Source organism: Anopheles arabiensis, chromosome 2 (assembly GCF_016920715.1).
Source record: "Anopheles arabiensis isolate DONGOLA chromosome 2, AaraD3, whole genome shotgun sequence".
Taxonomy (NCBI): domain Eukaryota; kingdom Metazoa; phylum Arthropoda; class Insecta; order Diptera; family Culicidae; genus Anopheles; species Anopheles arabiensis.
This window is the reverse complement of record NC_053517.1, coordinates 5,817,608-5,841,754: the sequence shown is the minus strand read 5'-3', so window position 1 is coordinate 5,841,754 and position 24,147 is coordinate 5,817,608. Positions and strand designations below refer to the sequence as shown.

Below are 24,147 nucleotides of genomic sequence, written 5' to 3'. Positions count from 1 at the left end.
GTAGAGAGCGGAGGGATGAGGAGCGATTGTCTCGGGTGAGTCCCAATTCGGATTCATTTAGATTCTGGAATAGTTCGGAGTCGTCCAGAGTCGTCTGGATTTGTCTGGAGTCGTTTAGAGGTGTCTGAAGTCGTCTGAGGTCTTCTACAGTTGTCTGGAATCGTTTGGAGTCATTTGGAGAGGTTCAGAGCCATATGAACATACGATTTTCACGAACTCATTTGAGCTTTTCCAAAGTTTTCCGGAGTCGCCGAGAGTCATCTGGATTCATCTGGAATCATCCGGAGTCTGTTGGAAACGGTTGAAGCCGTACGCAGTCGCAAATAAGCCACCCGAGCTCGTTCAAAGTCATTCAGGCTCGTCCGAAGTTGTCCAAAGTCGTCTGGAGGTATCCCGACTTATCTAAACTTGCCCTAGTAGTGCGATGCCGTCCTGAGTCGGAGTTGAATCTGATTTTGAATCGGAGTCGCATTCAATTTTTCAGAGTCTTACTGGATCCACGACTCTCCGTATTACCCATCACTACTTGCAATGGTATATCAGTTTCACCTTTTCTTTCTATCCCTCACGGGATTCCTTGCCCAAACCGCACCAACCGCCGATGGTCCAACCACGTCCGAAGCACGTATGACCCACTCCGGTGGAGGGAGGACATGCAATTGCATATTAAATATGGCAGGTTGCCTCCGCTCACGTTTGCGGGACTGGCACAGGTCGGTTGCACAGTCAGCTTCAGACCCCCTCGCTCCGTGTGTATCCAATCACGCCTATATCTCTATCGATGGCAAGATCTTAATCCTGGATCGTGTAGCAGCCGCCATCATGTCGATGAGTAATCCAAAACTCGTGCGATCAGTCAGCAAAACAACCGATCATATGCATAATCGGTGACGACACTGCCGTGTTTGTGTGTGCAACGCGATCGGTGCACTTGATGACGTTATTAACTCGTGATGGTGATCGGTCGGTCTGTCGGTTGTTTGGAGGGGAAAGGGACTGCCAGCTCATTCTACACTTCTAAGAACGCGTTAGTGCTTCACCAAACTCTTGCATCGGGAAGTGGTTCTTTCACATTATCATGAGTCTGATTCTTAGTCAGAAAAGAAAGAAGAAAACATACATTCCTTTAATTCACTTCTGAACAAAGATCCAAAAACGGGGAGGGGAGTTTTTGTGTTTTATTTCCAGAGAATAGTAGAACATTAGTATGTGACTGCATGTTGTGGGGTCAGTGTGTCTATGTGTCTCAATTCAGTGCTTCTGCAATTGCATATGTGTCTGTGTGTATGTTTTTGTTATCTGTAATTAATTTCCTCTCTAGCACCACGGTTTCCTGTTTTATCCTTTTTAATTTTTTTCTCTCCCATCCTTCCCTTCTTGCGCATTATCTCTCTCTCTCCCTCTCTCTTTCTCCTATCTCTCTCTCGCAACGAAAGCCTCTCGCTCACTTATCAAATCATTCAATTTAAACTAGCATATATTAAGCATATTATAAAGATGATCGTGTCTCAGAGCTTAACGATAACTCTCACGTCAGAAGAGGCCTGTGCCTTCCCTCCCCTTCTGTTCTTGTTCCTTGCTTCGCTGTACCATTTACAGTGTACAGTGTTGGAAATCCCTCAAATAAAGCGTGCCCGGTTTTACTCTTCTGCGTCAGCCTGCCTAAAGGTTAATAAAAGGTGCGTTGACTTGCTTAGCGTTTCAACTTGTTTTCCTTCGCGAATTCGTTTCTTTATTAATTCATTATAAGTTATTAAAAATCTATGCTTTGTATCTGTTTGTGATTTCATGTTTATGTTCCCTCGTTCCCTTCGTTTTCCAGTGCTTCTTAGTATTCGCATAGCAGTAGTAGTAGTAGTAGTGATCCTATCCTATAGCTTACAGTTACATATACATACACATATAAAGGTTGGTGTGTGAATTATTCTGTTTCCAGTATGTTTGAGTGGGTATTTATTATTGGCAGAAAAATAGATGCATTTCTTGTGAATTCTTTTACAACACTATACTATTCCTAATATATATATGTGACCCCCTAGCCTTTTTTATACCTAATAATTATCCAGTCCATTCGATACGCTGATTTGACAGTGTGTGTGTGTGTGTGTGTGCTTGCAAAAAGGGAGATTTTTACGTGTCTCAGCAACATATTTTATACGCGCGGCAGAGAGGAAGGAAATCTAATTGCATTGCTTGTCGATCGCGCACCCACCTCCTCCCCGGCATGCTTTTGGCTTCGTTGATGGCCTTTTTTTTTTTGTTTCCGGTTTCCTATTTACAATTTTAATATCCACTTCTACGTTTGGATAGATTTTTACCGAAAACACACCTTCGACTGTGTGTGTGTGTGTGCATATGTTTCTTATCTGACTACAGTTAAACCAAAGATAAAGGTACAGGAGAAAGTTAAAGTTAAAGAATTCAGAAGAAAAAAAAACTTCATACTATCGATCTTGCATGATCTGATCGATTCTATACTCTTTCTCCCTATTCTACTACTGATCGTAGTCGTAATGGTTATAATCATCTATGCATAATAATTCGAACAAATTCCTCTAGCACTCTATTAACAAAACAAAACAAAGTTCAGGCGCAGATAATCCGGGACAGATTTATGTCTACATTCGTACAAATAAATAACAAATCCAAACAGAGCGCCGAACTTTTGCCCCCCCCCCCACTTTTACGCCCGTCCGTTCTCTCGAGCGCGCGCGGTCCACAATCATGTTTTGGGGAGGGGGGGGGAAGGAAATGATTTCGTAAAAGAAAAGAAAAAAAATGCCAACAAACCTAACCCCTATAGCGGATAAAAAAATAGTGTATCCGCGTTAAAATGAATAAGAAGAAGCATTTAACAATAATAAATAGCAAATAACATACAAACATAAAGGTACATCATGGAGTGGTGGTGTAGTGTAAGCATTGTATGAGTATGTTGGGTGTACCATCTATCCCGCGTGCGTCGTATGTGCTGCATGTGTATAGCGTGTATAGTACGTATGCAGGTGTGAGTATAGCGGCGAATTTCGCCAATAGCTCAGCTTCCTCGAGCTTGACCGCAACGATGCGCAAGAGCACCACCGTCAGCATACTGACGAGGGTCGAAAAATAGTTCAACAAAGTAAAAGTATTTATAAAATCATGCACATGTCTCGCTGGTGCTCTTGCTGCTGCTGCTGCATGTCGCTTCCGCGAGCCTTGATCGTCCAGCGCGGTTTCCTCGGCAGCGGAAACTCTCCCCCTACTGCGGAAACCCCGTGGGCGATCCGGCTCGCCTGTTTGTAATGCCGTCGGTCCATTATTCTGTGGCAGTAGTGTTGGCGGCGAGGAGAAAATCCACGAACGCGGCCTGAAAACCGTAACCGTACGACGCTCAGTCGTAGCAACGCTTCCATTTGCGACGCCGTTTTCTCCTCTTGCGAACCCACTCTCAAATAATCGGCACCGGCGTCGAGTTGTTGGTCCGTCGCAGTCGTGCCCCGCGTCCCGTCAGCAGGTACGATATGTCCACCACCGGCAGGGCGTTCGGGTTGAGCGTTAGCTTTTGCATCAGCCGTGCCAGTACCTGCTCCAGTCGGTTGCGCTTTTCCGCTAGCGTCTGTGGGGTTTTGTAAAGGAAACAAAAATAGGAAATGTAAACATTATTTTGATGGGGAAAACACTTAAAATGTGGCAGAAAAGGCGGCTTTCTTCTTTGGATCGCCAGTGACCACCATTATTGAAAGAGCGAAAGCAATTATTATTTATACCAGCACACAACTAAGAAGCTGGTGATCAATAGTTTGGTCTAGAATCCTTGTTTAAGGAGCCAATTGTCATTTTTATGTGTAAAAAAGCGTTACTTTATCGAACTATGTATGTATGAACCTTTGTTCTGGTCGGCTTTGCCCCACCCGTCGGAGGCTGAACCGCGAGGGTACTGCGGTCTGTGTTCAAGCCAGTCTTGGAAATACAGGAGAGAGACAAATAGAGAGAAAGAAGAAAATAACAATCAAGGAAAGGTTGACGCCACGCGTTTCATATAAAAAACACAATGGTATGAGCGGGCAATGTAACAGTGGCAGTGGCATGATGATGACTGATTGTGAATGAAGATGATCCTTTAAAAGGATTCAATTACATCGTGAAACCCTTACAAATGAGATGACGAGATGAGATGTATGAGATTAAGCGGAATGATTCGTGCTCGCGCACTGTCTCACAACTTACCTTCGGTGGCGGTGGCAACAGCTGTATGATCGGTGTCATCTTCTTCGAACCACCGGAATGGCTTCCGCCGGCTCCACCGAAACCGGACGACCCGCCGGCACCGGATCCGGCCGCCGTTTGTCCACCACTGCCTTCGTCCTTCTTCGAACCCTTCTTTTGCTTGTCCCGTATCGACAGTAGATGAGCCAGCGAACCAAGATCATGCGGCTGTTGATGTGTAAAAGAGCACAATAAATCAGTGATTTGTCCTTTGTACGTACGCCGCTGCACAGCCGCCACACTCATCATTACTTACCGCAAACGTTTTGGCTATCTTGAGCTTCTGCTCGAACTTGTGGAACGCGTACGATTTCATGCACACCGGGTGCGAGTGGCGCGAAATCTTCGAAAACAGCCGCGCACTCTTGTCGACGCGCAGCTCGCAGATGTACACGTGCGGCTCGGAGCTGTCGACCGGCCGGCCCTTGCAGAACGTGATCGGATCGAGCACCCAGCACCGGTCCACCACCAGCTCGATCGGTATCACCTCGTACAGCGGCACGCGCATCACCTCGTTCGGGTAGAAGCGGCGCGTCGGCTCGTGGTACGTCTCGTGCGGCCGCAGATAGTGATGCCCGTACACAAAGCGCCGCCCCTCCTTGTCCTTCCACAGGCTTTCCACGCGAAAGATGTCACACTCGCTGTACTCGATCTTGCCGATCGTTTCGTACGTGTGCTTGCGGACCGGCGCGTTCGGGTTCTTCGGATCGGGCGACATCGGGATGTCGCGCAGCACGTACACCGTGTCGGTCTGGCGGATCTGCAGCTTGCCGCGCATCAGCGACACGTAGTACTGGTAGCCCTCCTCCGTGAACTCGTTCAGCGGAATCTCGTAGTTTACCTCGCGCGGATCGCACTTTTCGCACAGATAGTTCTCGACCGCCGGATCCGCCTTGGTGCACTCGATGTGCTGCCACACGAGACACTTGGAGCACTGGATCATCAAACCCTCGTCCTTGAACAGCCCGCAGATGCAGCGGATAATGTCTTCCGGTTGCTCCTGGCGACGGCCGCGCTTCGGTTTCGGCGGCACCGCATCCTCGGCCGGTTCCTTCTTCGGCACGAACCCGCGCAGCAGCTCGTTCTCCTCGCCGATGTACGCCTGCAGCTTCGGCACCTGCTGCTGCTTGCAGGTGTAGTAGTGCGATTTGAGCGCTTCCGAGGCGATCCCTTCCGGCGAGTTGATGCCGTAGTACTTGATCGCGTTGCTCAGCATGATCAGCAGATCTTCCTCGAACACCTTCGGCATGCGGTACACGCCCTGCTCGATGTTGGTCTCGATCTGCGCCAGATCGATCGGTTTCGGGATGCGCTCGTAGTACAGGGGCGTCTTCTTCTTCGATGGCAACTGCAGTTTGCTGATAAACGGCACTCCTTTATCATCTAAAAAAAGGGGGGAAAAGCACCATAAGTCCATTGTATTTCACTCTCTCGCGACTCGCAAGACTTACCTTTCAAGGTGGCAATTTCAGTGCAAATATCCTTTAGCGCCACCGCAATGCGGGCCGTCTTCTCCAGCTCCGGATCGTCCTCGACAAAGGCAAGTCCACGGGTGCGAATGTTGCGCGGACAGCGCAAGGCGGAGATTTGTGACGCAAGCGACGGTTTACCCGACCCGCCCGCTGTCTGATCACTTCCCGCAGCCGCTCCCTGGCCACCGCTCTCTGTCGCAGCTGCACCTGCTCCACCATTACCACCGCCACCGGCCGATGCGAGTGTCGCGGCTCGTTCCTTCTGCCGGCGGATTTTGTTGAGATTGCGCAGCAAAAAGCAATGATGCTCGGCGATCAGTGCCCGCTCCTTGACCGACGGTGGATGGAACGTGGGCAGAGGCGTACCGTTCAGGTGCACAATCGGTTGGTTCTTCTTCGCCTGCCGTTTGCGCGATCGGGCCGCACTCCGTGGACTCAACTCGACCACCAGCGCTCCACTCGCTCCATTTCCACCCGCCGTACCATCTGCTCCGGCCGCTTTGCTCGCATCTGTGTCCGCACCCGCCTCGGAAGCATTTCGTTGGCCACCGGTGCCTCCAGGGCCACCAGCGCCGCCACCCGAAGAACCGAGCGGGATCGGTTTGATGCGCTGCGATTTGCCCCCAATCACCCCACGGCACTGTTCCGAGCCACAGCGGCACGGTTGCCCCTCGGAGGGATTGAACAGGCTGAAGTTGTAATCGTAGCAAAGCTCCTCGTTCGGCGGAATGTCACGCATAGCGAACAGCGCCATCCGGAACAGCCCGTTCACGGACCACTTCTGCATCTCGCAGTTCGGTGCGCAGGAATGGTTGACGAAGCGACAGTCGCTGCCCATCCGATGGCCGTCGATCACCAAACCACCGTCCAGGTTGAGACAGTAGTGGTGCGTGTCGTTCAGGTACATCGTGCGCATGCGCTCTTTAAACTCTCGCTCGGTCACCACCTCGCCGAGGTACTCCATGATGAAGGTGCCCTTGCTGATGCGCTCCCGCGACCGGATGCCCCAGCCCTTCTCCTCCGTCATGAAGCGCTCCAGCCCGGGCGCGTACTCGTGCCGCTGGATGCACGTGTTGCGGCACCGGTCGCCGCACGGGCACTGCTCCGGCACGCACTCCGTGTACACCATCCGGTTGAGGCAGTCGTCCTGGCAGCCGCTGTCCGGTTTGCAGTTGCACTGCGTGTTGTTGTCGGTCGACGGGTTCGCCTTGACGTCGTAGTACACGTTCGTGCGGATCTTGCGATAGTTCCAGCTCGGCACCGAGTTGCGGCCGGGCAGCTTGCCGTTCTCCTGCAGCCACCAGAGATCGTACGGCAGCTGGAAGTCGCGCACCGTACGGCGCAGGAACCGCTCGCAGTAGGCCGGCGGAGGGAGCAGCGTTTCCGGGGGCGTTTTCGGCCCCGAACGGCCCTCCCCGCCCGTCGTACCGTCGTCCTTGTAGCAGTCGGAGAACAGGCCCGCCGTAATGTACTTCTTGCGGGGCAGCTTCTTGCTCGTGCCGGCACCACGACCACCGGCCGCAGCACCACCCATCGCAAGCTCCCGCGCTTCACCGGAAGACGTCGGCGAGGGGGTGTCGGTGAGCCGGAGGAAATCCGACGGTCCCTCGTCCGGTGGGAGCGGATCGTGCTCCAGCTCCTCCGTCGAGCTGGCCGGCTGCAGCACGTGCGCCGTTTCCTCCGGATCGACCGGCTCGACGATGGGAGACGCGATGGCCGATCGCTTGGACAGATGGGCTGCCGTTTCCGGCGATGGTTCGGCCGAGCCCGGCAGCTCCTTTCGCGGCTTCTTGGTGGGCTTTTCGAGCTGTTGGGCTCGCAGCGTTTCATCGCTTTTGCCGCGCTTCAACCGTGTCGGAATGACGGTTCCCACCGGAGGCGTCGGCGTGACCGACTTGGATGCCGTCACTCTGGTCGCGAGACGAGCGCTTTCGATCGGTTCGGCAAGGCCGGGAGGCACCGATTTGCGACCGTCCAGTCGCTGCTTCTTTCTGCCAGCGGTGCGCTCGGCCGCGGCCACCGTCGGGCTGGGCGAAGAGAGCGGAGAGGCGGGCGTACGCTGCATGGACGCTGCCGAAGGGTTGCCAGTGAGGGCGAGCGCCGTCCGAGGCCGTCCACGACCGGGTCCGGCAGTGGCGGTGGGCGAGTTGGGCGTTTCCGTTGCCGTAATGGGTGAGGTTGTGCGCGGCCGGCCCCTCGGTCGGCCGGGTGTCTTCGGCGAGGTGGCAATCGGTTCGATCACCACCGTCGGCGTGATGACCGACTGCATTCGCGAGATGGAGCGCGAATGGAGGCGCTTCAGCAGCGGCATCGAGTCCAGTGACGTCGAGTCCTCGTTGTGCAGTGCGGCAATTCCGCCGGAATGGGGACGCACCGGTGTGCTGGACTGGGACGCTCCCTTTCCGGCCGACTCGTGCTCTGCTTCGTGGTGGTGGTGGTGATGGTGGTGCAGTTTCTTCACCTCGGACGGATCCAGCGCCACCGAGGAGCTGCGCGTTCGACGAATGACTCCGGCGGCATCATCCTGCGGCGATGTTTCCGCACTCGTGGCGGGTTCTTTGCCGGCTCGCTTTGCTGCCGAAGGAGGCCTCCCGGGTGGTAGACGGCTGTTTTCCTTGTTTTCCTTAGCCGCGGCACCCTTGGACAGGGTTTCGCTCAGCCGCACAATGTTGGGCAGCTGCTCCGACGCAACCGACACACTCTTGCTACGGTTTCGCTCCTTTGCCGATCGGATTTCCGTGTCCATCGAAGCCTTCTGACGCTTACCGACTGCCGTCTCGGGCAGTGGCTTCGGTACTTCCTGTCTCTTCTTGCCTTTGCGACCTACTGTGCCGGCCGCTGCTGCCGATGGTTCGTCTCTGAGTCCTCTCGAGCGATGTGCCGCCAACTGATGCTCCGCTGCCAGTGGGTTTATCACGGACTTACGGCCACGGCCTCCCGTCGCCGGTGGCGTCGTTGCAACGTCGCGAGAACCTCCTCCCGGTAGAGGCAGCTTGCCCTGCAGCTTCTCCAGGCTTACCACGGACAGCCGAGGTCGCCCAACGCCCGTGTGTCGCTCGATAAAGCAGTCCGTCGGTTCGCCCTCCTTCGGTACGCGATCGCACGCCGCATGCTTTCCCGTAGAAGGGTGGTGCTGCTGCTGCCTTTCCTTCATACGCGTCTTTTCCGCCTCGGACGGTACGTGGCGCGTTAGGTTGGACGAATCGAACAGATCCGGCCCGACTTCCGGCTTCAAATCCAGCACCGACAGCCCATCATCCAGAGGGTCATTCTCGGGCAGCTTCTTCTTCTTCTTCTTCACCGTGGGAAAGCCAGTGCGATTGGGCTTTTTGCGCTTTTTCTTCATCAGCAGATGATGGGCGCCGGTTTTGGTGAGCAGCTTCTCCAGCACCTTCTCAGAGGAGGCGGACGCGGTCGAGATGGTCGCCAGCAATGCGCTGCCCGCTCCCAGCCCGGCCGCTTTTCGCTGGGCAGCCGTCAGCACCTGCAGTTCCTCCGATTCCAGCTTGGTGGCCACATTGCCCGAGGGGCCAGAGGAGGAGGACCCAATGGCACCGGCGGCAGCAGCAGCGTCCTTGCCACCCAAGCGGGGCGAATCGAGCATTTCAACCTTTGCGATAAGCGACGGTATGGAGGAGGGTGGCGGTATCACCAGCTCCAGATCGACCGTGGGCTCAAACACTCCCGGCGGTGGTCCGGCAGACGAGGCGGAGTACGCACCGGAAGATGCGGCGGGATGCACCGATCCGGACGATTGTATAACCGATGGCCGTGCCGGTGGCGTTGAACGATGTTGGGGCCCGGCTGAACTTTCACTCGTTGTGCCAGTTTGACCGGAAGCTCCCGTTGCTTGCCGCTCCCGACTGACGGTCGAGGACGAAATCGACGATCCTTCCTGCTGGCGATTGGTCTTTTTCTTGCTTCCAGCCACAGGAGGATTCGCTTGTCCAGCAGCATTAGAGGGACTTCCACCAACAGCGCCATCAACAGCCGCCTTTCGACCAACGGTATGTCCGTCCGAAGGAGAGCTTCCTGCATCGCCCACCGTGCCCGACGCTCCACCTCCGTTCACGATCGTCAGCGGAGAATCGCTCGACTTAATCTGCAGCTGCAGCTCGGTGTCGGTCGGGACGGGACCGGGTTCGGGGGATTTCAGTAGATGCCGTTTCTTGGGCGTCACCGCCTTGGTGGCTGCACCCGAGATGGAAGACCCAGTCGCTGCCGAGTTGGCCGATGATCTCGCGCCACTCGCAAAGGCGCACGGGTTCAACACGGTATGGCTGCCGGTGAAGCTTGAATTTGCTGACCCGGAACCGGACCCCGTAGCGCCACTCGTAGAACTATTCCCACTATCAACGTTACTTCCAGCGGCAGTAGCGCTACTACCACCAACACCACCACCGTTACCCCCACTACTACCGGTCTTCACTTCATCCACTCCACTGTTGTTGTCACTGTTGTTGCCTTTCTCGCCCGGTGTCAACAGGTAGTGCCGTTTCTTGAGCGGAAGTTTGTGATCGTCCGGGCTCTGCGTTGGGACGGTTTTCTTGTTCCGCCGCTTGCCCGTACCACCACCACCGCCGGCTCCGCCACCATTGCCCAACGCAGCGGCACCTCCACCACCACCGCCCGGTGCATTTGCCCCACCCGCTGTCGAGGGGGAGTCCGTCACATGCTCGGACGCTTTCCGTTTCTTCACCGAGCGCTTCGTTTGGTGCCCCTTGCCCGATGTTGGTGTTGCGGCGGCAGGTGCATTCGTGGCCGTTGCCTCCTCCGGTGGGCTGACTGATCGGCCAGCGCCGGACGATGCTTGACCAGCTTCATTGTTAACCGTTCCACCCACAATGCGACACATGCCACTGAAGCTTTCGCTCAGCCGATCGATCTCAACGTTCAGCTTCAAATCGAGCCCGGATGAACTGGCCGCACCACCAGCAGTACCACCATTACCACCGCCACCTCCGCTCACCATCTCCGCCGTAGTGCCGGGTGCCACCGACATCGAACGTAGCCGCTTCTTGCGCCGCCTCATCCTGGCCGCCGCATGCCTCGAGCCGGCCGAACGACTGCTGCACCGGCTCATCGTGCTCAGGCGCCGCTGGCGTATCTTGCCGCAGCTGCCGATCACACCGTAGCTCTTGACCGACATCACCTCCAGCCGATCGCTGGCGCAGCTCTTCCTTCGGCTGCGCTTCGAGCAGACCGACTTGGTGGGCGATGCTTTCGGGATCGTCCCGTCGGCAATGCGCGCCAGCAGGTCGACCGAACCGGCAATGCCGCCGAGCGCAAACGAGGACGTGGACTTCTGAAACCGCCGACTGCACTCCTCCGAGTTCTTGATCACGTTCGCTTTCGAGAGGGGAAGCTTCTTGACCCCCAGCAGCCGGCCACCTTCCTCCGCGTCGTCCTTGGCGGCATCGTCGGCCGCCGCACCACGCAGCAGAAACGCGGCAAAAGCATTCTTTGGCGCGACGGTCGTGCTGGAGAAGGTGTAGATGGAGGATTTCTTCGCTTCGCTCGACCCGGGCTGCTGCTTGCTGCTGCCACTCATCGATGCAACTACCCGGTCGAAGTTGTTGACCGGCAGCACCGGAGCGGTGCTGTTCTTCGGCGCGAGCAGAACGTCCAAACTTCCGAGCGTTTTGCCGGCGGGCAGGGCGGCGGCTGTGGCCGTACTTCCCGTCCCACCCGGTTGCTTTTTCACGCCCGGTGGTCGACCACGCTGGCCCGGTTTCTTCACCAGCGCGGACGACTTTTGCTTCAGCGCGACGGAAGCAGTCGCAGCGACCGAAGGCTTCGTCGGCGGGTCTTTCGGGGCGGGCTGCAGTGGTTTGGTCCGGACGCGGTCACCAAACCGTCGCTTTACCACCAACTCTGCCTCTTCTTCCTCGTCCTCGTCCTCATCGTCTGAGTCGAGCTTGTTGCTGCCGTGCTTTGCGTGATTCGCTTTCCTTCTCCGATCGATCGTCGTGCTGGAGGGCGGTCTGCCTCGAGGTGCTTTTGCTGCTCCACGCCCTTTCGCGACAGTTTTCGGCGGGGTGGGTTTTCGGGGCGTTCGCGGAAGCTTTGCGTTCGGTTTGGTGGTAGCGACGTTCGCTTTCCTTCCCCTGCCAGACGTTGCTCGCTTCACCTTGTCCGCTCCGCTGCTGCTGTTCGCACCACGATCCACACCGGAATGGTCCGTGAATAAGCTCTCGCGACTCTCGGCACTGCTGCTGCTCGTACTGCTGCTCGTGCTGCTGCTATCTTCGTCGCTCGTACTGCCCAGCGTCAGCCCCGCCATGAACATAATTTCCAGCTCGCCAACGCTGGCCGATTTGGTGCTGCCACCGCCGCCGCCCCCATCGCTCGACGCGTTGTAGTTTTTCCGATCGCTGAGATTGTTGTTGTGATGCTGATGGTCGTGCTGGTTATGGTGCTGCTGCTGCTGCGACTGCTGATGGCTGCCTATTTTCTTGCGCCGTTTTCGCCGCACCTGTTTGCGATGCCGCGTGCTGCAGTCGCTGCGATAGCCGCAGCTCTTCGCCCGCCCGTAGTCGCTGCGGTAGCCTCCCGCCCGGCTGCAGCTGCGCCTTGAGCGAGAGCTAAAGTCCGACTTGTAGCCGGACAGCCGGCTGCGCCCACTGCTCGCTCCAACGCCGCCATAGTCGCTGATGTAGCCGCTCTGCGAGGCAAGCCGCTTGCTGCAGCAGATCGTCGAATGGCCACCGTCGCTCTTGTACCCGCTGAGCCGAGGTTCGTGAAACTTTTTGCTAATATCGATCTTCTGCCAGTGCGGATCGAGCCGATCTTCGGCTTGCTGCTGCGACCGGGCGGCCGGATCGTTCGCAGGGCCTCCCCGTCCGGCGCCGGCTGGCTGCTGATGCGCTGCCGTGTCCTTCTTCGGCGGTCTCCCGACGCCCCGTTTCTTCGGCCCCCGGGGAGGATACAGGACGCGCTCGGTAGCGTACGTGTTGCGATCGAGACAGGAGGTGAGCGCGTAGGACGACGCGGCGGCGCCGGACGTTCGGCTTCCGCTCCCGGCGGCTCCCGGTGGCGCGGGTAGGACCGAGATGGCAGCGTACGCCGCTCCACCGGCCGACAGTATGGCACTCGACGCACTCGAAGCGCTTCCCCGTGCTTCCGATTTGCTGCGGCGCGATGAGGTGGACGAACCGGTAGCTCCCACCGTCGATCGCAGGTGAGACGCCGATCTCGTTTTATCCGTCTTCGGTGAACCGGTGGAGCTGTGCGTGGACAGAATGCCCGAGTCGGGCGACTCGCTAACGGTCGGAATGGTGACCGACCGGGACGAACCGGTCGGTCGGGCTGCGGGTGGCGGGGCGGGTGCTGCTTGCAAGCTTGACTTTGGAGGACGACCGCGACGTTTCGGTGCCGGGGCTGGTACCGGCAGGTCCGTCGTTTTCATGCCCCCGGTGGTAAGCCCATTTACTAGCGGAGTGTTACGGCCCACCGAGGCAGGCGGCAACGTTGAAGGTACGGGAGATTCAGTCTTAATTTTGCGGACATCCAACTCAAATGCTGCCACTCCACCACCACCGCCACCTCCCGGGCCTGGACCGGCGCTTCCTATCGCTGGGTCTGCCCCTTCCTCCATGGAGGAAGAGGAAGACGACGAGGACGAGCCTGACGACGATGAGGACGAGGAGGATGAGGATGGCGAACCACCTCCACCACCACCACCACCACCGGCACTGTTGGCAGCCGATCCGCTCACACCCGCCGGCATTGCTCCCGCGCCGCTCCCACCAACCGTGCCAAGCATTTGCGTCTTCACGACAAAATCCCGCAACAGGCTGGACGTGTACTGTTGCGTCGGGGCGGACAACCCCCGGATACTTTCGGCATCGGAACCACTTTCCACCCGACGAATGGCTGCACTGACTAGCGCCGGAAGCTCGTTGTCGCTCGAGCACGAACCGCCCTCGGCCGTCAGTCCACCGTCCCCGGCCGACGACATGCCACCGCCGAGTGTCGGTGGAAACGCACCGTGCTGTTTGGCCGGTGTGGACGTGGAGAGGGGTGGCCGGTTCAGCAGCAGCCCTCCCGCACTGCCATCGGTCAACGTTAGCAGGCCATTGCCGTCCTTCCCGCTGCCCTTCGTCGACTGTAAGCTCTTTGCTTTCGTGCGCATTGCCGCGAATGCTTTGCCGTCCTCGTCTGAGGAGCTCGAGTCGGACGAGGTGAACTCGTTTGTCCGGTTCGCCGTACCGCTCTTGCTCCCGCTGCGCCCGCTGGGCAGATCTTCCTCGTCCTCCTCATCGCTACTGCTGGATGTAGCGGTTCGGCTTGCCTGGAGCGAAAAGAAAGGAAGAGGAATTATTTTAACCATCGATTGGAAAATACATTTAAAGTATAAAAATGCGAGAAATCGATTCGTTTTTCCTGTTTTGGTTAGTTTCACCTAAAATGAATTCATCTGAACTCATAAAAGGTTATTCTAGGCAACAAATGTTGAGAGAAAAACCACATTTTATCATTTGCATATGTGTCCCCGTTATGTGATTTTAAAAAGCCGCGCGGTCATTAAATCATCACGTACAAAACTGCATGCATCCGAATATGAGTTCATCGCACGGTCGTTTGTGGTTTTGAAATGACAGCCACACAAAGGCAAATCAAACATGTTTTATGGCTTTAACTAATAGCGCACTCATTTAAGATTTTATCATGATTGTGTTGAGTTTATCAAAGATTAAATATTTAAAAAAATCACATTAAACAATAACCCAAATCACGTCCTCCAACAGATCCGCAAGAATGCATCTAAGTCTAAGAAACTTCTCGATAAACTGCTCCAGTTTTTTTCAAGCTTGACCTATTCCCTCCGGTACGCATAAAACCAAAAACATACCTTCTTTCGCTTGAGAATTTTCTGCTTTTTGCCAGCTGCGATAGCACTCCCAGACGCGACCGCCGCTGACGACGCTGTCCTTGCATGGCGTCCCCCACCCACCGTTTGCTTCGCCTTATCGTCCTGCTGCTGCTGATGATGATGATTGCTGTTGTCGCCAGCGGTACTGCTCGTGTCGCTATCGCTGTTGCTCGTGCAGGACGAGAAGGACGAGCTGGCCGAACTGGAATCACTTTCACTGACGCTTTTCTTCGTGCGACCCGCACTGCTGCCATCGTTGCCCGACGACGACCGTCGCTTCCTAGCCTTGGTGTGCATCGTTCTGCCCCGCTCTTCCCGTTTGTCGTCGGGCAGCATTCTACTGCCCTGCTTGCGCGAGGCAGCCGTTGCCGTTAACGCTTTGCTACCACCGCCTTCGCTCGACACACGCTGCTGGGCGGTTGGAGGTGCTCTAGCGCGAGTTGAACTCGCCTCCACCGCCGCCACCATGGCACTCTTTGCTGTATTGGATCCTTTCTTCGTGGCGCCGTCCTTGAACGAATCCACTTTCGTGGAGGATCCGGCGGGTAGCACTAGCCCCGCGGGCGATGCGCGTTCGCCGCCGAGAACGTTTTCCGCATTTTTCTGCCTTCGATCAGCTGCTGCTGATCCACCAGAAGGAAGGCTGTCCTGTTGCATCAGCTGCTGGTGCTGATGGTTGGAACCGAGCGACGCCGTCGGTGAAGGCGTTGGTGTCGCGTTCGATTGGCTTCGAGGAATGGCTATTTTCATTCGAAGTCCGGCACTATCGGAACTGTTGGGGAATGTCAAATCAATGTTATTAGTGTTTGTTTCGTTTACTGGTCTTTTTCCGTTTGTCGCCGTACCTCATAACACTAAATTGTTGTGGTTTTTCTTGTGGCACTCCTCCTCCTCCTCCGCCGCCGCTGCTCTGTTTGCTGCTGGTTTTGCTCGTGGACGCCGACGACGAGTCGGAATCGCTCGACGAGTCCGAGCCATCGTCCGAGTCGGAGGAGGAAGAGGACGATGACGATGAAGAGAGCGGCGATTTGGCATTGTCCGCCGGATTGGTGCCAGCCGCGTCTGCTGTATTGCTTTTCACGATGGTCATTTTGCTGGGCGGCTGTGGAAAAATGCTAGTTTTGCGAATAGAATAGAACACACGAGCACTTCGCCACACGAGTGCTTCTCTGTAGCTTGCGCTTATTTCACTTCAATTCACAAGCAGTTCCTAAAAGCTTCACTGTGTTTTTAAATTCGTAATAGCTGTTTGCATCTGCAATGAAAGTAAAACCAAAAACAAAAACAAATTAATACCTTAGAGTAACCATATCTAAATCTAATTTAGCAATAAATCTCCGATATAATCCCTATTATTTGAAGCGACCCTTTTTTCTCCATCCAAACTGCTTTACGCTTCGGGCATGATGGATGCTATGTTATGACACCGAGCAATCTGCTAAAGGAAAGTGATCCCTACTCAATGAAAGTTATCTTCCGAAAGCGTTGGAAGTGTTTTCTAAAGATATGTTGTCCTGCACGTTGTGTCCTTTCTTCCGCCCGACCAGCAAGCCCACCGATACTGTGTGCCTCATACATCATACATAATTTCCAGCTACAAGAGCCCAGCACCCGCCCATGCGTCTCGTTTGGCAGGTAGCCGGCGGTGGCGGGCCTTCTTTTTCCATGTGTCTGTCCGGCCGTCGGCGGTGGTAAAAGGGACCGACCGGGTCGAAGACGGTATCATAAATCTTTTTTTCCCCCGGGAACGACGAAGAGCGTGGAGAGGCGGCCACGCCACGATAGGTCGTGTGGTGCTCAAGGTCGAGGACCAAGCAGCGAGAGGACCGATGAGAGATGTCGAGGATAAGCATTCGTCCTTGGATTACGTCACGTAGCCACCCTCGCTCGAGTTTCTAGGCTAGGCGGCTGGTGGTTGGGCATTCTCGCAGCTGACACAATTGTTACTCAGTTTTGGTTTACAAACACATCTCGTGCCTTCTTCACTGAAGAGCAACGAGTGAACACGTACACAAACTGACGGGTTGTCTTCAGCCACATAACGAAGGGTAGAACATAAATAAATTACATTTAGACAGACCAGCAGAAATTGTCAAATGCCTCTGCAACTACACTCTGCCGCAAGCACCCGTCCACTCACTCGATTTGTCCGCATTTCTTTACGTTATGCTAATACGCACACCAAACGGTGTACTTTCTTTCCACACGATCGTACACAAAAACCCGTATAAATTCCAAACCCAACTTCTTCAAACCAGTGGGAAACCGGTGGGAAACTATTTGGGTCATAATAACAGTTAAGGGGATTGTGGCTGTGGACGGTGATGACGACACGTTTTGGGGTGAACGATTCCTCTCTCGGGGTTCGGGTTCGGGCTGGCTTGGTAGGGCGCAGTGTGTGCGTGTGCTGTGCTGTGGATGTGAAGGAATGTGGTCACTGTTTGCTTCGTCGGTGAAATTACCATGTTTCAAACGGCAGATAATAAAAAAAAGATCTATTTTTAATACACAAATTAGGGTAGTAAAAAAACGCACGAAACTCTCTAATATCTTTGGCGCGGGGAATGTTTATAATACGGGTTACGGATAGTAGGAAAAACATAAACGTACCCGCACATGGAACATCAATCAGTGCCAGCGCACAAACACACACACTCACTCACACGCACGCACACACACACCCAAACACACACAGTTCTACTGCGTCAGTGTGGTAGTGGTGTGCAGCAGAAGGCGCCTGTTTTGACTGGCGCGTTAGATTTCACCAACACACGCGCACACGCCTGATGACAACACACAGCAAGTACGCACACCACTCTTGGGAGCAACCAAAACATTACCAGCCTTTGCGCGCTTATTTTCTCGCACCGCACAAGGACTGACTGACGGTTTTACGATCTATTTCACAGCACACTGCGAGCGACACTCGCGATAACGACAAACACACTGACCGATTTCATGCACGCAAATCCCTCCACGATCGATTCCGAACGCGTCTTACGGAGGGCACAGCCTGTATGACAGCTGCTGCTCTCAGATCAAAACATCGGCTGGCGTTCTTCAGTAGCTCCCGATGTGTGTTTACACTTGCTCACACAGAGACACAAATCCCGCTTTGCTTTTCTTCATTCACGACTTTTTTGTTTAAAGGGTTTCCTCCGCCGGGCTTCGTGGCACTGAGCTGAGATGCGTCGTGCTGCTGCTGCCCCGTCTGCTTCTAACGTTGCGAAACAAAACAAACCACCAACTGGCCCAACACAACTGACATGCACGCACACACACTCGCATCTCCGTCGAACAGAAGGGGGATTCTCTATCTCACGCACACACGCTCACTCAATCGCGACAAGCGAACGACCCTGCTGCTGCTGCTGCTGCTTGTCGTTTCATCTCGCTCTCGCACACACGCACTCGCGCTCGCACTCGCCAATCTTCTTCCTGCGCTGTAGCTCACTATCTGCCACACACTTTCACCCCGCCGTACTGCTGCAAAAACTGCATCCCAAATTGTGCGTTCGGCCGAGCAGCGCCATAATGCGACTCGCTCACCTGAACTGCATCGCACACACACCCCGCACGGAAATCACGCCCGCCGTCAGGCTTTTTGCTCACGGCGAAATTCACTCCACTCCGCGGACACTTTATTGTAAAATGCAACCGACTGCGGGAGCGACACACACACACACGCGCTCACCACCCGTTTCGCTTACGCACGACAGACGACGACAGACGGCATGCAGCTGAACCGTTTATTCTCCCCCCTCCCCCTTGTGTACGTATAAATATCAATTCTAAAATGGCGTCTCACCGTCAAGACGACACCACACTGCGGGCACACACGGGCGAGCGGTAGAACAACATGCGAATTCGATTGCCGCACACTTTGCTCGCGCGATTTTCGGTCGATTTCGATGCACTTTTTATGAACTTCTTCTGTATTCTGCACCGCAAGCAGGATTTGTAATTATCTCACCCTCCCGATTGGTGTCGTCAGAGCACAAGAATTATGATGGGACATGTTGTGACGGCGACCCTTCGAGCCCTGTTCTGCTTACCACCACTTTTGCTCACCATATTTCACACGGTTGATTTTTCCGCACAAACAGTAGGCCTAGCGCATCACACCGTCTGTGATGGAATCGGCTTTTTTCCATCCCATCCTGCTGACCATTTTCGACGGACCACACTGGTGACGAAGGGCTGTTGTTTCTTCTCCCTTCTTTTTCTTCTTCTTCTTTCTACTCGACCGCTGCCAAAACCACTGTAATCTGTGCTGCTGTGCTGTAACTCTTTACCTTTTCTCAACTCCGCACAAAACTGCACACTCTCGCACGATGCACAATCACTAACCTGCAGTGCTGGGAACGGCTTCGAATGCAGTTTTACGTACGTTCGACCGCTTTTGCTGCACCGATCGCGGTTTTTTCTTTCCCGATTCGCACGGCGCGACTTTCGCGATGGAAAATATTTTTTCTCATTTCCACCGTCAGACTGAGCGCGCAGTCAAACGAGTGCAGCCGATCTCACCAACACCAACGGGACGGGCGCTGTGTGTGCCATACTGTCAGCAGCATACGCGCGCTCTTTCCCTCACACGCGCCAACACATACGCACACACACAGAGGCATACGTACGAACGTGCAAGCAGGCTAGAACGCGCAAAATTCGTGACGGACAGGTTAGCTCATTGGTTAGCTGTGTGGCGGTGCACTCGCGCCATATTGAAAGGGACGTTGTAACGGATCCAAGAATAAATTTAAAAAATCACCTGCATCGATTGATTTTAAACGGATTCTTTTGCAAAAATTCAATGGAAAGTGATGTGAAGATTATCTTTTCATTCAAAATTTGCCTGGAATCTGATGATTTACAGCTTTTTTCATAATTCTTTGCTTCTGCGATGTTTTGCGACGTTTTATTAACATCAACGAAAGAGAAAATGCTCCTCAACAATTTGAAATGTGATCATGCTGTTAAGCTATGTAAAATCCCTTTCCTGTGCGATACTCCACCTGTATATTTCTCCACACACGTTCCACAACGGGCAGCACCGGCAACGGTCCCACTTCATCAGTACCGTCCCTTATCGTTGTGATGTTTCCGCGCTGATAGCAGCTTATCTTTGAAGACGGTCGGTCGGTGTGAGTATCTGTCGAATGGAAGTAATTAATACCCAATCACAGTTGCTAGTGACTAGTTTATTGTCGTCGTCTACCTGTCGTGCAGAAGCGACCGATTGCCTTTGATTGATAGAATTTTTAAAGCACACGCCGCAATAATATCCCGTTAATCTTCCCCCGAGCTGTGAGTGACACCCCTCTGACACCTAACCATGTTCCGTCGGCAGGATGGAAATTCCGCCCCCACAAAAACGTCACGCCAGTACGGTTCGGGAAACAATTTCCCACCGGAAATGGGTTACGATACGACAGCGATTCCGGAGTTCGATAAAAGTAAGCCTCAACAGTTTAGTGCGTGCATCCCATCAACGTCCCTCGTTTGCTTCCAGGGCCAGCTCTAATACACATTCTGCTGCTGAACAAAACGATACGCCTGTTTGTGGTGCTTGCCTTGGCCAGCGTCGTAATACCAGCGTTTGCGTATCTGTTTTTCTTCTCGAAGGAAATCGGCCACGGTGGCAAGCGCGACATCATCGGTACCTGTGGCCATCCGACGCTGTATCACATCCCCTGCGGGTATCCGAGCAACTTGACGCAGGATGAGTGCCACCTGCTGGGCTGTTGTTACACCAGTCTGGCCACCTGCTATCACTCACTACCGTCCGAGCATCAGTACATCATCGGAAGCGAGTGGAGTGTGGGAGAACCGGCCATTCTGTCCCCTTACAGGCCGGTTACTTCGTACGATAAGGCGGCTTTGCGTGAGGTACGCTTCGATGTCAGCGTTACGGAGGAAACGGGAGGTCGGTTTCGGTTTCTGCTTTCAAAGATAAACGCAACCCAAGATGCTCCAATGTCCTCGAAAGTCTCCCTCGGACTAGAAACAGCCGATCTGCAGGTACAGGTGTACAGTCCTACGTTCTTTATAGAGGTGAAGCGAAAGATCGACCAGGAAGTGATCTTTTCTACGGCCCGTGGACCACTGGTCGTGACGGAGGACTTTCTCGAGTGGACACTGCACCTCGGTGCGGATATACTGTTTGGGTTGGGTCGGGCTTATCTCGAACCTGGGTCAAAGTATCTACTACTAAACACGCAGAACTCATCCACCGTGCCGATCGTGATGGGTTACAGTAAGTGACTGGGCGAGGGGAGGCTCGATACCAACAGGAAGTGCCTTGTAAGTAGTAACACAGTGTCCGTGTCTCTCTTCAGATGCAAAGCTGAAACTCTTCAATGGGTTGATGTTTAACGCGCCCGGCCTCACCGAGGTGGAAATCGTAGGCTCCCGGCTCATTATCGTACGTGCACAGTTGGGCGATAGCTTCGATTTGCAGTTTTTGCCCGGACCAACGCCTTCCCTGCTCTATGGACAGGCGAAGGCTATCCTTCAGAACCAATACACCCCACCGTACTGGGCGTACGGCGTGCACGTTTGCGATCAGTCGGTGAAGCGCAATCTTACGATCGTGCGACGGAATTTGGAACTGCTGCTCAACGACACGATCATGTTCGATTCTCACTGTCTGCATAACGACATGTTCTGGCTGTCCGATACGATGGTTCTTGATAAGGATACGGAGTCAATGTTGCAGCTTCTGCGAGATGCCGGCAAGAAGTTCGTTCCATCTCTGGTTCTCACCGTAGCTTACGGAGGCAATCCCACCTTCATTGATGCCAGGGAGAAAGCCATACTGCTGAGACACCCGGGGAATCAGCTCGCCTATCAGGGTCGTGTGAGGAACAGGACTGCCGTGTACGTGGACTGGCGAACAAGCCGTTCCGCGAATCTTACCGACTGGTTGGACGCACAGTGGCAGCGTGTTCTTAACCTGCAAGCCGATGGGTATGTTCTGGAGGAAGCCAACCCTCGTGACGAGCGCAACAGCACTCTGCCACGTGTAAAGCAACTGATTTACCAACCCGATCAACTGAACGACACGCTGGTAGATCTTTTACCGTGGAACACGCTACTGTCGGACGATTCCCAGCTCGTCCTTTCCCAGCACAACATGATCGGTGTCCGTGCGCTCGATGCGATCCAGCGAAAGATTGACCCATCAAACACGCTGGTTGTAACGTCCGCCTATGACATACACACTCGTGCAGCGAATCTTCCCGCCAACATCTCCACCAGCTGGATTTCGTTGCGCCGTGAGGTGGACCGCTGCATAGGCCTATCGATCGTCGGCATCAGCTTCACCGGCACCCCGATCTGTGGCAATGCACCGCTGACCAACGGTTCCAGCGTGTCCGAGGAGCTCTGCATCCGGTGGTACCAGTTCGGCTCACTGTTGCCTCTGCTACGCGTTGCGGCCGATCGTACACCGAACCAGTTCACCCGGTTCGGACAGCGCATAATGCATGCGGCACTGAGGAGACGGTTCTCGTTGCTCGAGTACCTGAACACGCTGTTATTATTGGAGGACGCCCCTTACCTGCGGCCAATGTTCTACCACTATGAGGAGGCAGCCAACTACACGATGGACCTGTGGGAGCAGTTTATGCTCGGTGAGGCGCTCCTGGTCGCGCCGGTACTGCTTCCCCAGATGACACAGATCGCCATCTACTTTCCGGAAACGTTCTACGAGCTTTGGGCAGGCCAGCAGATGCCGGGAAACGATGTGCTCCAGTACGCGGTGGTTGAGTCCGATCTGCCGATGTTTCTGCGCCCCGGGCATCTCGTCCCGATGCGGCACGTTGTGGAGGAGTTGGTGGATCTGGAGAACGGAACGGCGGTGCCACTGACGGCGGAACTGTCCCGCCTGAAGCCCCTGTATCTGGTCGGTGCGTTCGAGTGCAATGTCCGCCGGTGGAGGTGTACGATGGCGGGCCGGGTACTGTTCCTGCCCGGCTTTCGGCTAGACTTTGGCGTCGATCTGGATGAGCGTGTTACGATCAGTGTTAAGGCGGCGGTAACTAGCCCGGAGGCGCAGCAGCTCGCTTGCTCCGATGGTGCCACGCTGAACGTTACCATTGGCAACGTGCAGCTGTATGGGCATCCGAACACGACGCAACCGTTGCTGTTTGACCTTGGCTATGACTTTTGCGCCCAGCCAGACAAGCGGGTGGAGTACGTGAATGAACACTGCAAGGGGCCGGTGGAGGATCCGTACGGCGGGGACGACGTTTAACGAGAGACACCCGTCCTGTCGGACTAAGCGCGAGGCGAAGGATTAGTATGGGAGGGCGTAAAATTCCTCTGCCGCTTTCGTGCCCTCCCCAACAGCAGCGCGGTGATTGTTCTTCAAGATTCCTGTACTTGAACGCCGTGCATCCGTGTCCTGTCATCCACACACACACACAGTCGCGCACGCCCTCACACACAGTTATGGTAATTGGAAATTTTATTATGCATTCAGCGTGCACAATCCACTTCCAGGCTTCATCTTATCTCAAAGTGTACAGTACATACTGTGTATTTCGCACATTTTTTTTCTTCCACTCTTCTCCGGTGATCCGCAGATCCGCTCAGATGTTCTTTTTGTGAGAAAAATATTTAATTGAAACAGCTAGTGGACTTTTTTTCTTTTGTTCGCTCGCGCGATGCTTCATTTTCTGATCCAAACCGCACTTAACCTTAAAGGAGGCCCTTAAACGAGCAGGTAGTGCAAAGAGGCGCCTAACATGCAAAGCACTTCCAAGAATGAACGACCATCTATTCGAGTGAAATAAAGTCTTTTTTTTATACTAAAGCCCCAGCAAGCTTTACTTTTGAATGGCATATGCAAAAAGGCAGCGTTATGGCTGTCGCACGTTGAATGCGTACTTGAAGTGTACTGACGGCGTAAGAGCCCCTGCATCATTTCCAGCAACTGAGGTTCAGGCATTAATCAGGCAGACGAAACACGTTTCATTAAAGCTATATAAATTTTACCGTTGAAGGTTTTTGGAGTAAATTAACATCACCATTTTGTGATAAGTAGCAGCACCGTCATTGCGTCCAGCGTACGATCGGACACGCATGCATTATTTATGTGAATATCCTCAGCAGTTTTCCACCAGCTCCCAGGAGACACGGCGTATTATTGACTGACCGTTTGGGCAGAACGTGAACAACACAGTTGTCTTCACGGTTGTGCTGGAACCTTCGTAGTCGGGTTGCTTTATCGGGATTTCGAAATGGACACACATCAAAACCCAGCTCTAAAACGCCCGAGGCGTCAGCACCTTCCAGGGACGCTGAACCGTCACCGTTCGCCGAAAGATACCTACCTTAACCCAAACGAAACCGGGAGCCTTCAGCAACATGGTTCGTTAGCTAATTTATACCGAAGCGTACCCGTTACACTCGATATAGGGTTCATAAAAATTTAAATATCTATTCCACTTCCCCAGAACCCCAACGCCCCATCCAACCGCAAAGAAGAAGGCACTGTTGCAATGCAATGCTCATCCCTACGCAAAAGGGGCCAACGGCTGGACATTTGCT

General features: G+C 54.3%; 2 protein-coding genes across 6 annotated transcripts; one reads left to right on the top strand and one right to left on the bottom strand.

Moving 5' to 3' along the window:
• Nucleotides 1-1,117: 1,117 nt before the first annotated feature.
• Nucleotides 1,118-19,114, bottom strand: LOC120903663 (histone-lysine N-methyltransferase ash1). 5 transcript variants are annotated; one of them, XM_040313610.1, is made up of 8 exons: nt 17,206-19,114; nt 15,441-15,850; nt 14,575-15,367; nt 5,700-14,013; nt 4,505-5,631; nt 4,210-4,416; nt 3,868-3,942; nt 1,118-3,598 (listed from the first exon to the last, which is right to left on the bottom strand). In XM_040313610.1, exons 2-8 carry the CDS (start codon nt 15,683-15,685, stop codon nt 3,431-3,433), a joined length of 10,929 nt encoding a protein of 3,642 aa, XP_040169544.1. In that variant the 5' UTR covers nt 15,686-15,850; nt 17,206-19,114; the 3' UTR covers nt 1,118-3,430. The 5 variants fall into 5 exon arrangements, with proteins under 5 accessions (XP_040169544.1, XP_040170339.1, XP_040171178.1 ...); XM_040314405.1 differs by having other exon boundaries at nt 18,667-19,114; XM_040315244.1 differs by having other exon boundaries at nt 18,891-19,114.
• A 638-nt stretch (nt 19,115-19,752) lies between these two features.
• Nucleotides 19,753-23,410, top strand: LOC120896393 (lysosomal alpha-glucosidase-like). The gene is made up of 3 exons (XM_040300461.1): nt 19,753-20,048; nt 20,105-20,848; nt 20,931-23,410. The coding sequence occupies exons 1-3, from the start codon at nt 19,928-19,930 to the stop codon at nt 22,847-22,849; spliced, it is 2,784 nt and encodes a 927-aa protein (XP_040156395.1). The 5' UTR covers nt 19,753-19,927; the 3' UTR covers nt 22,850-23,410.
• The last annotated feature ends 737 nt before the right edge of the window (nt 23,411-24,147 follow it).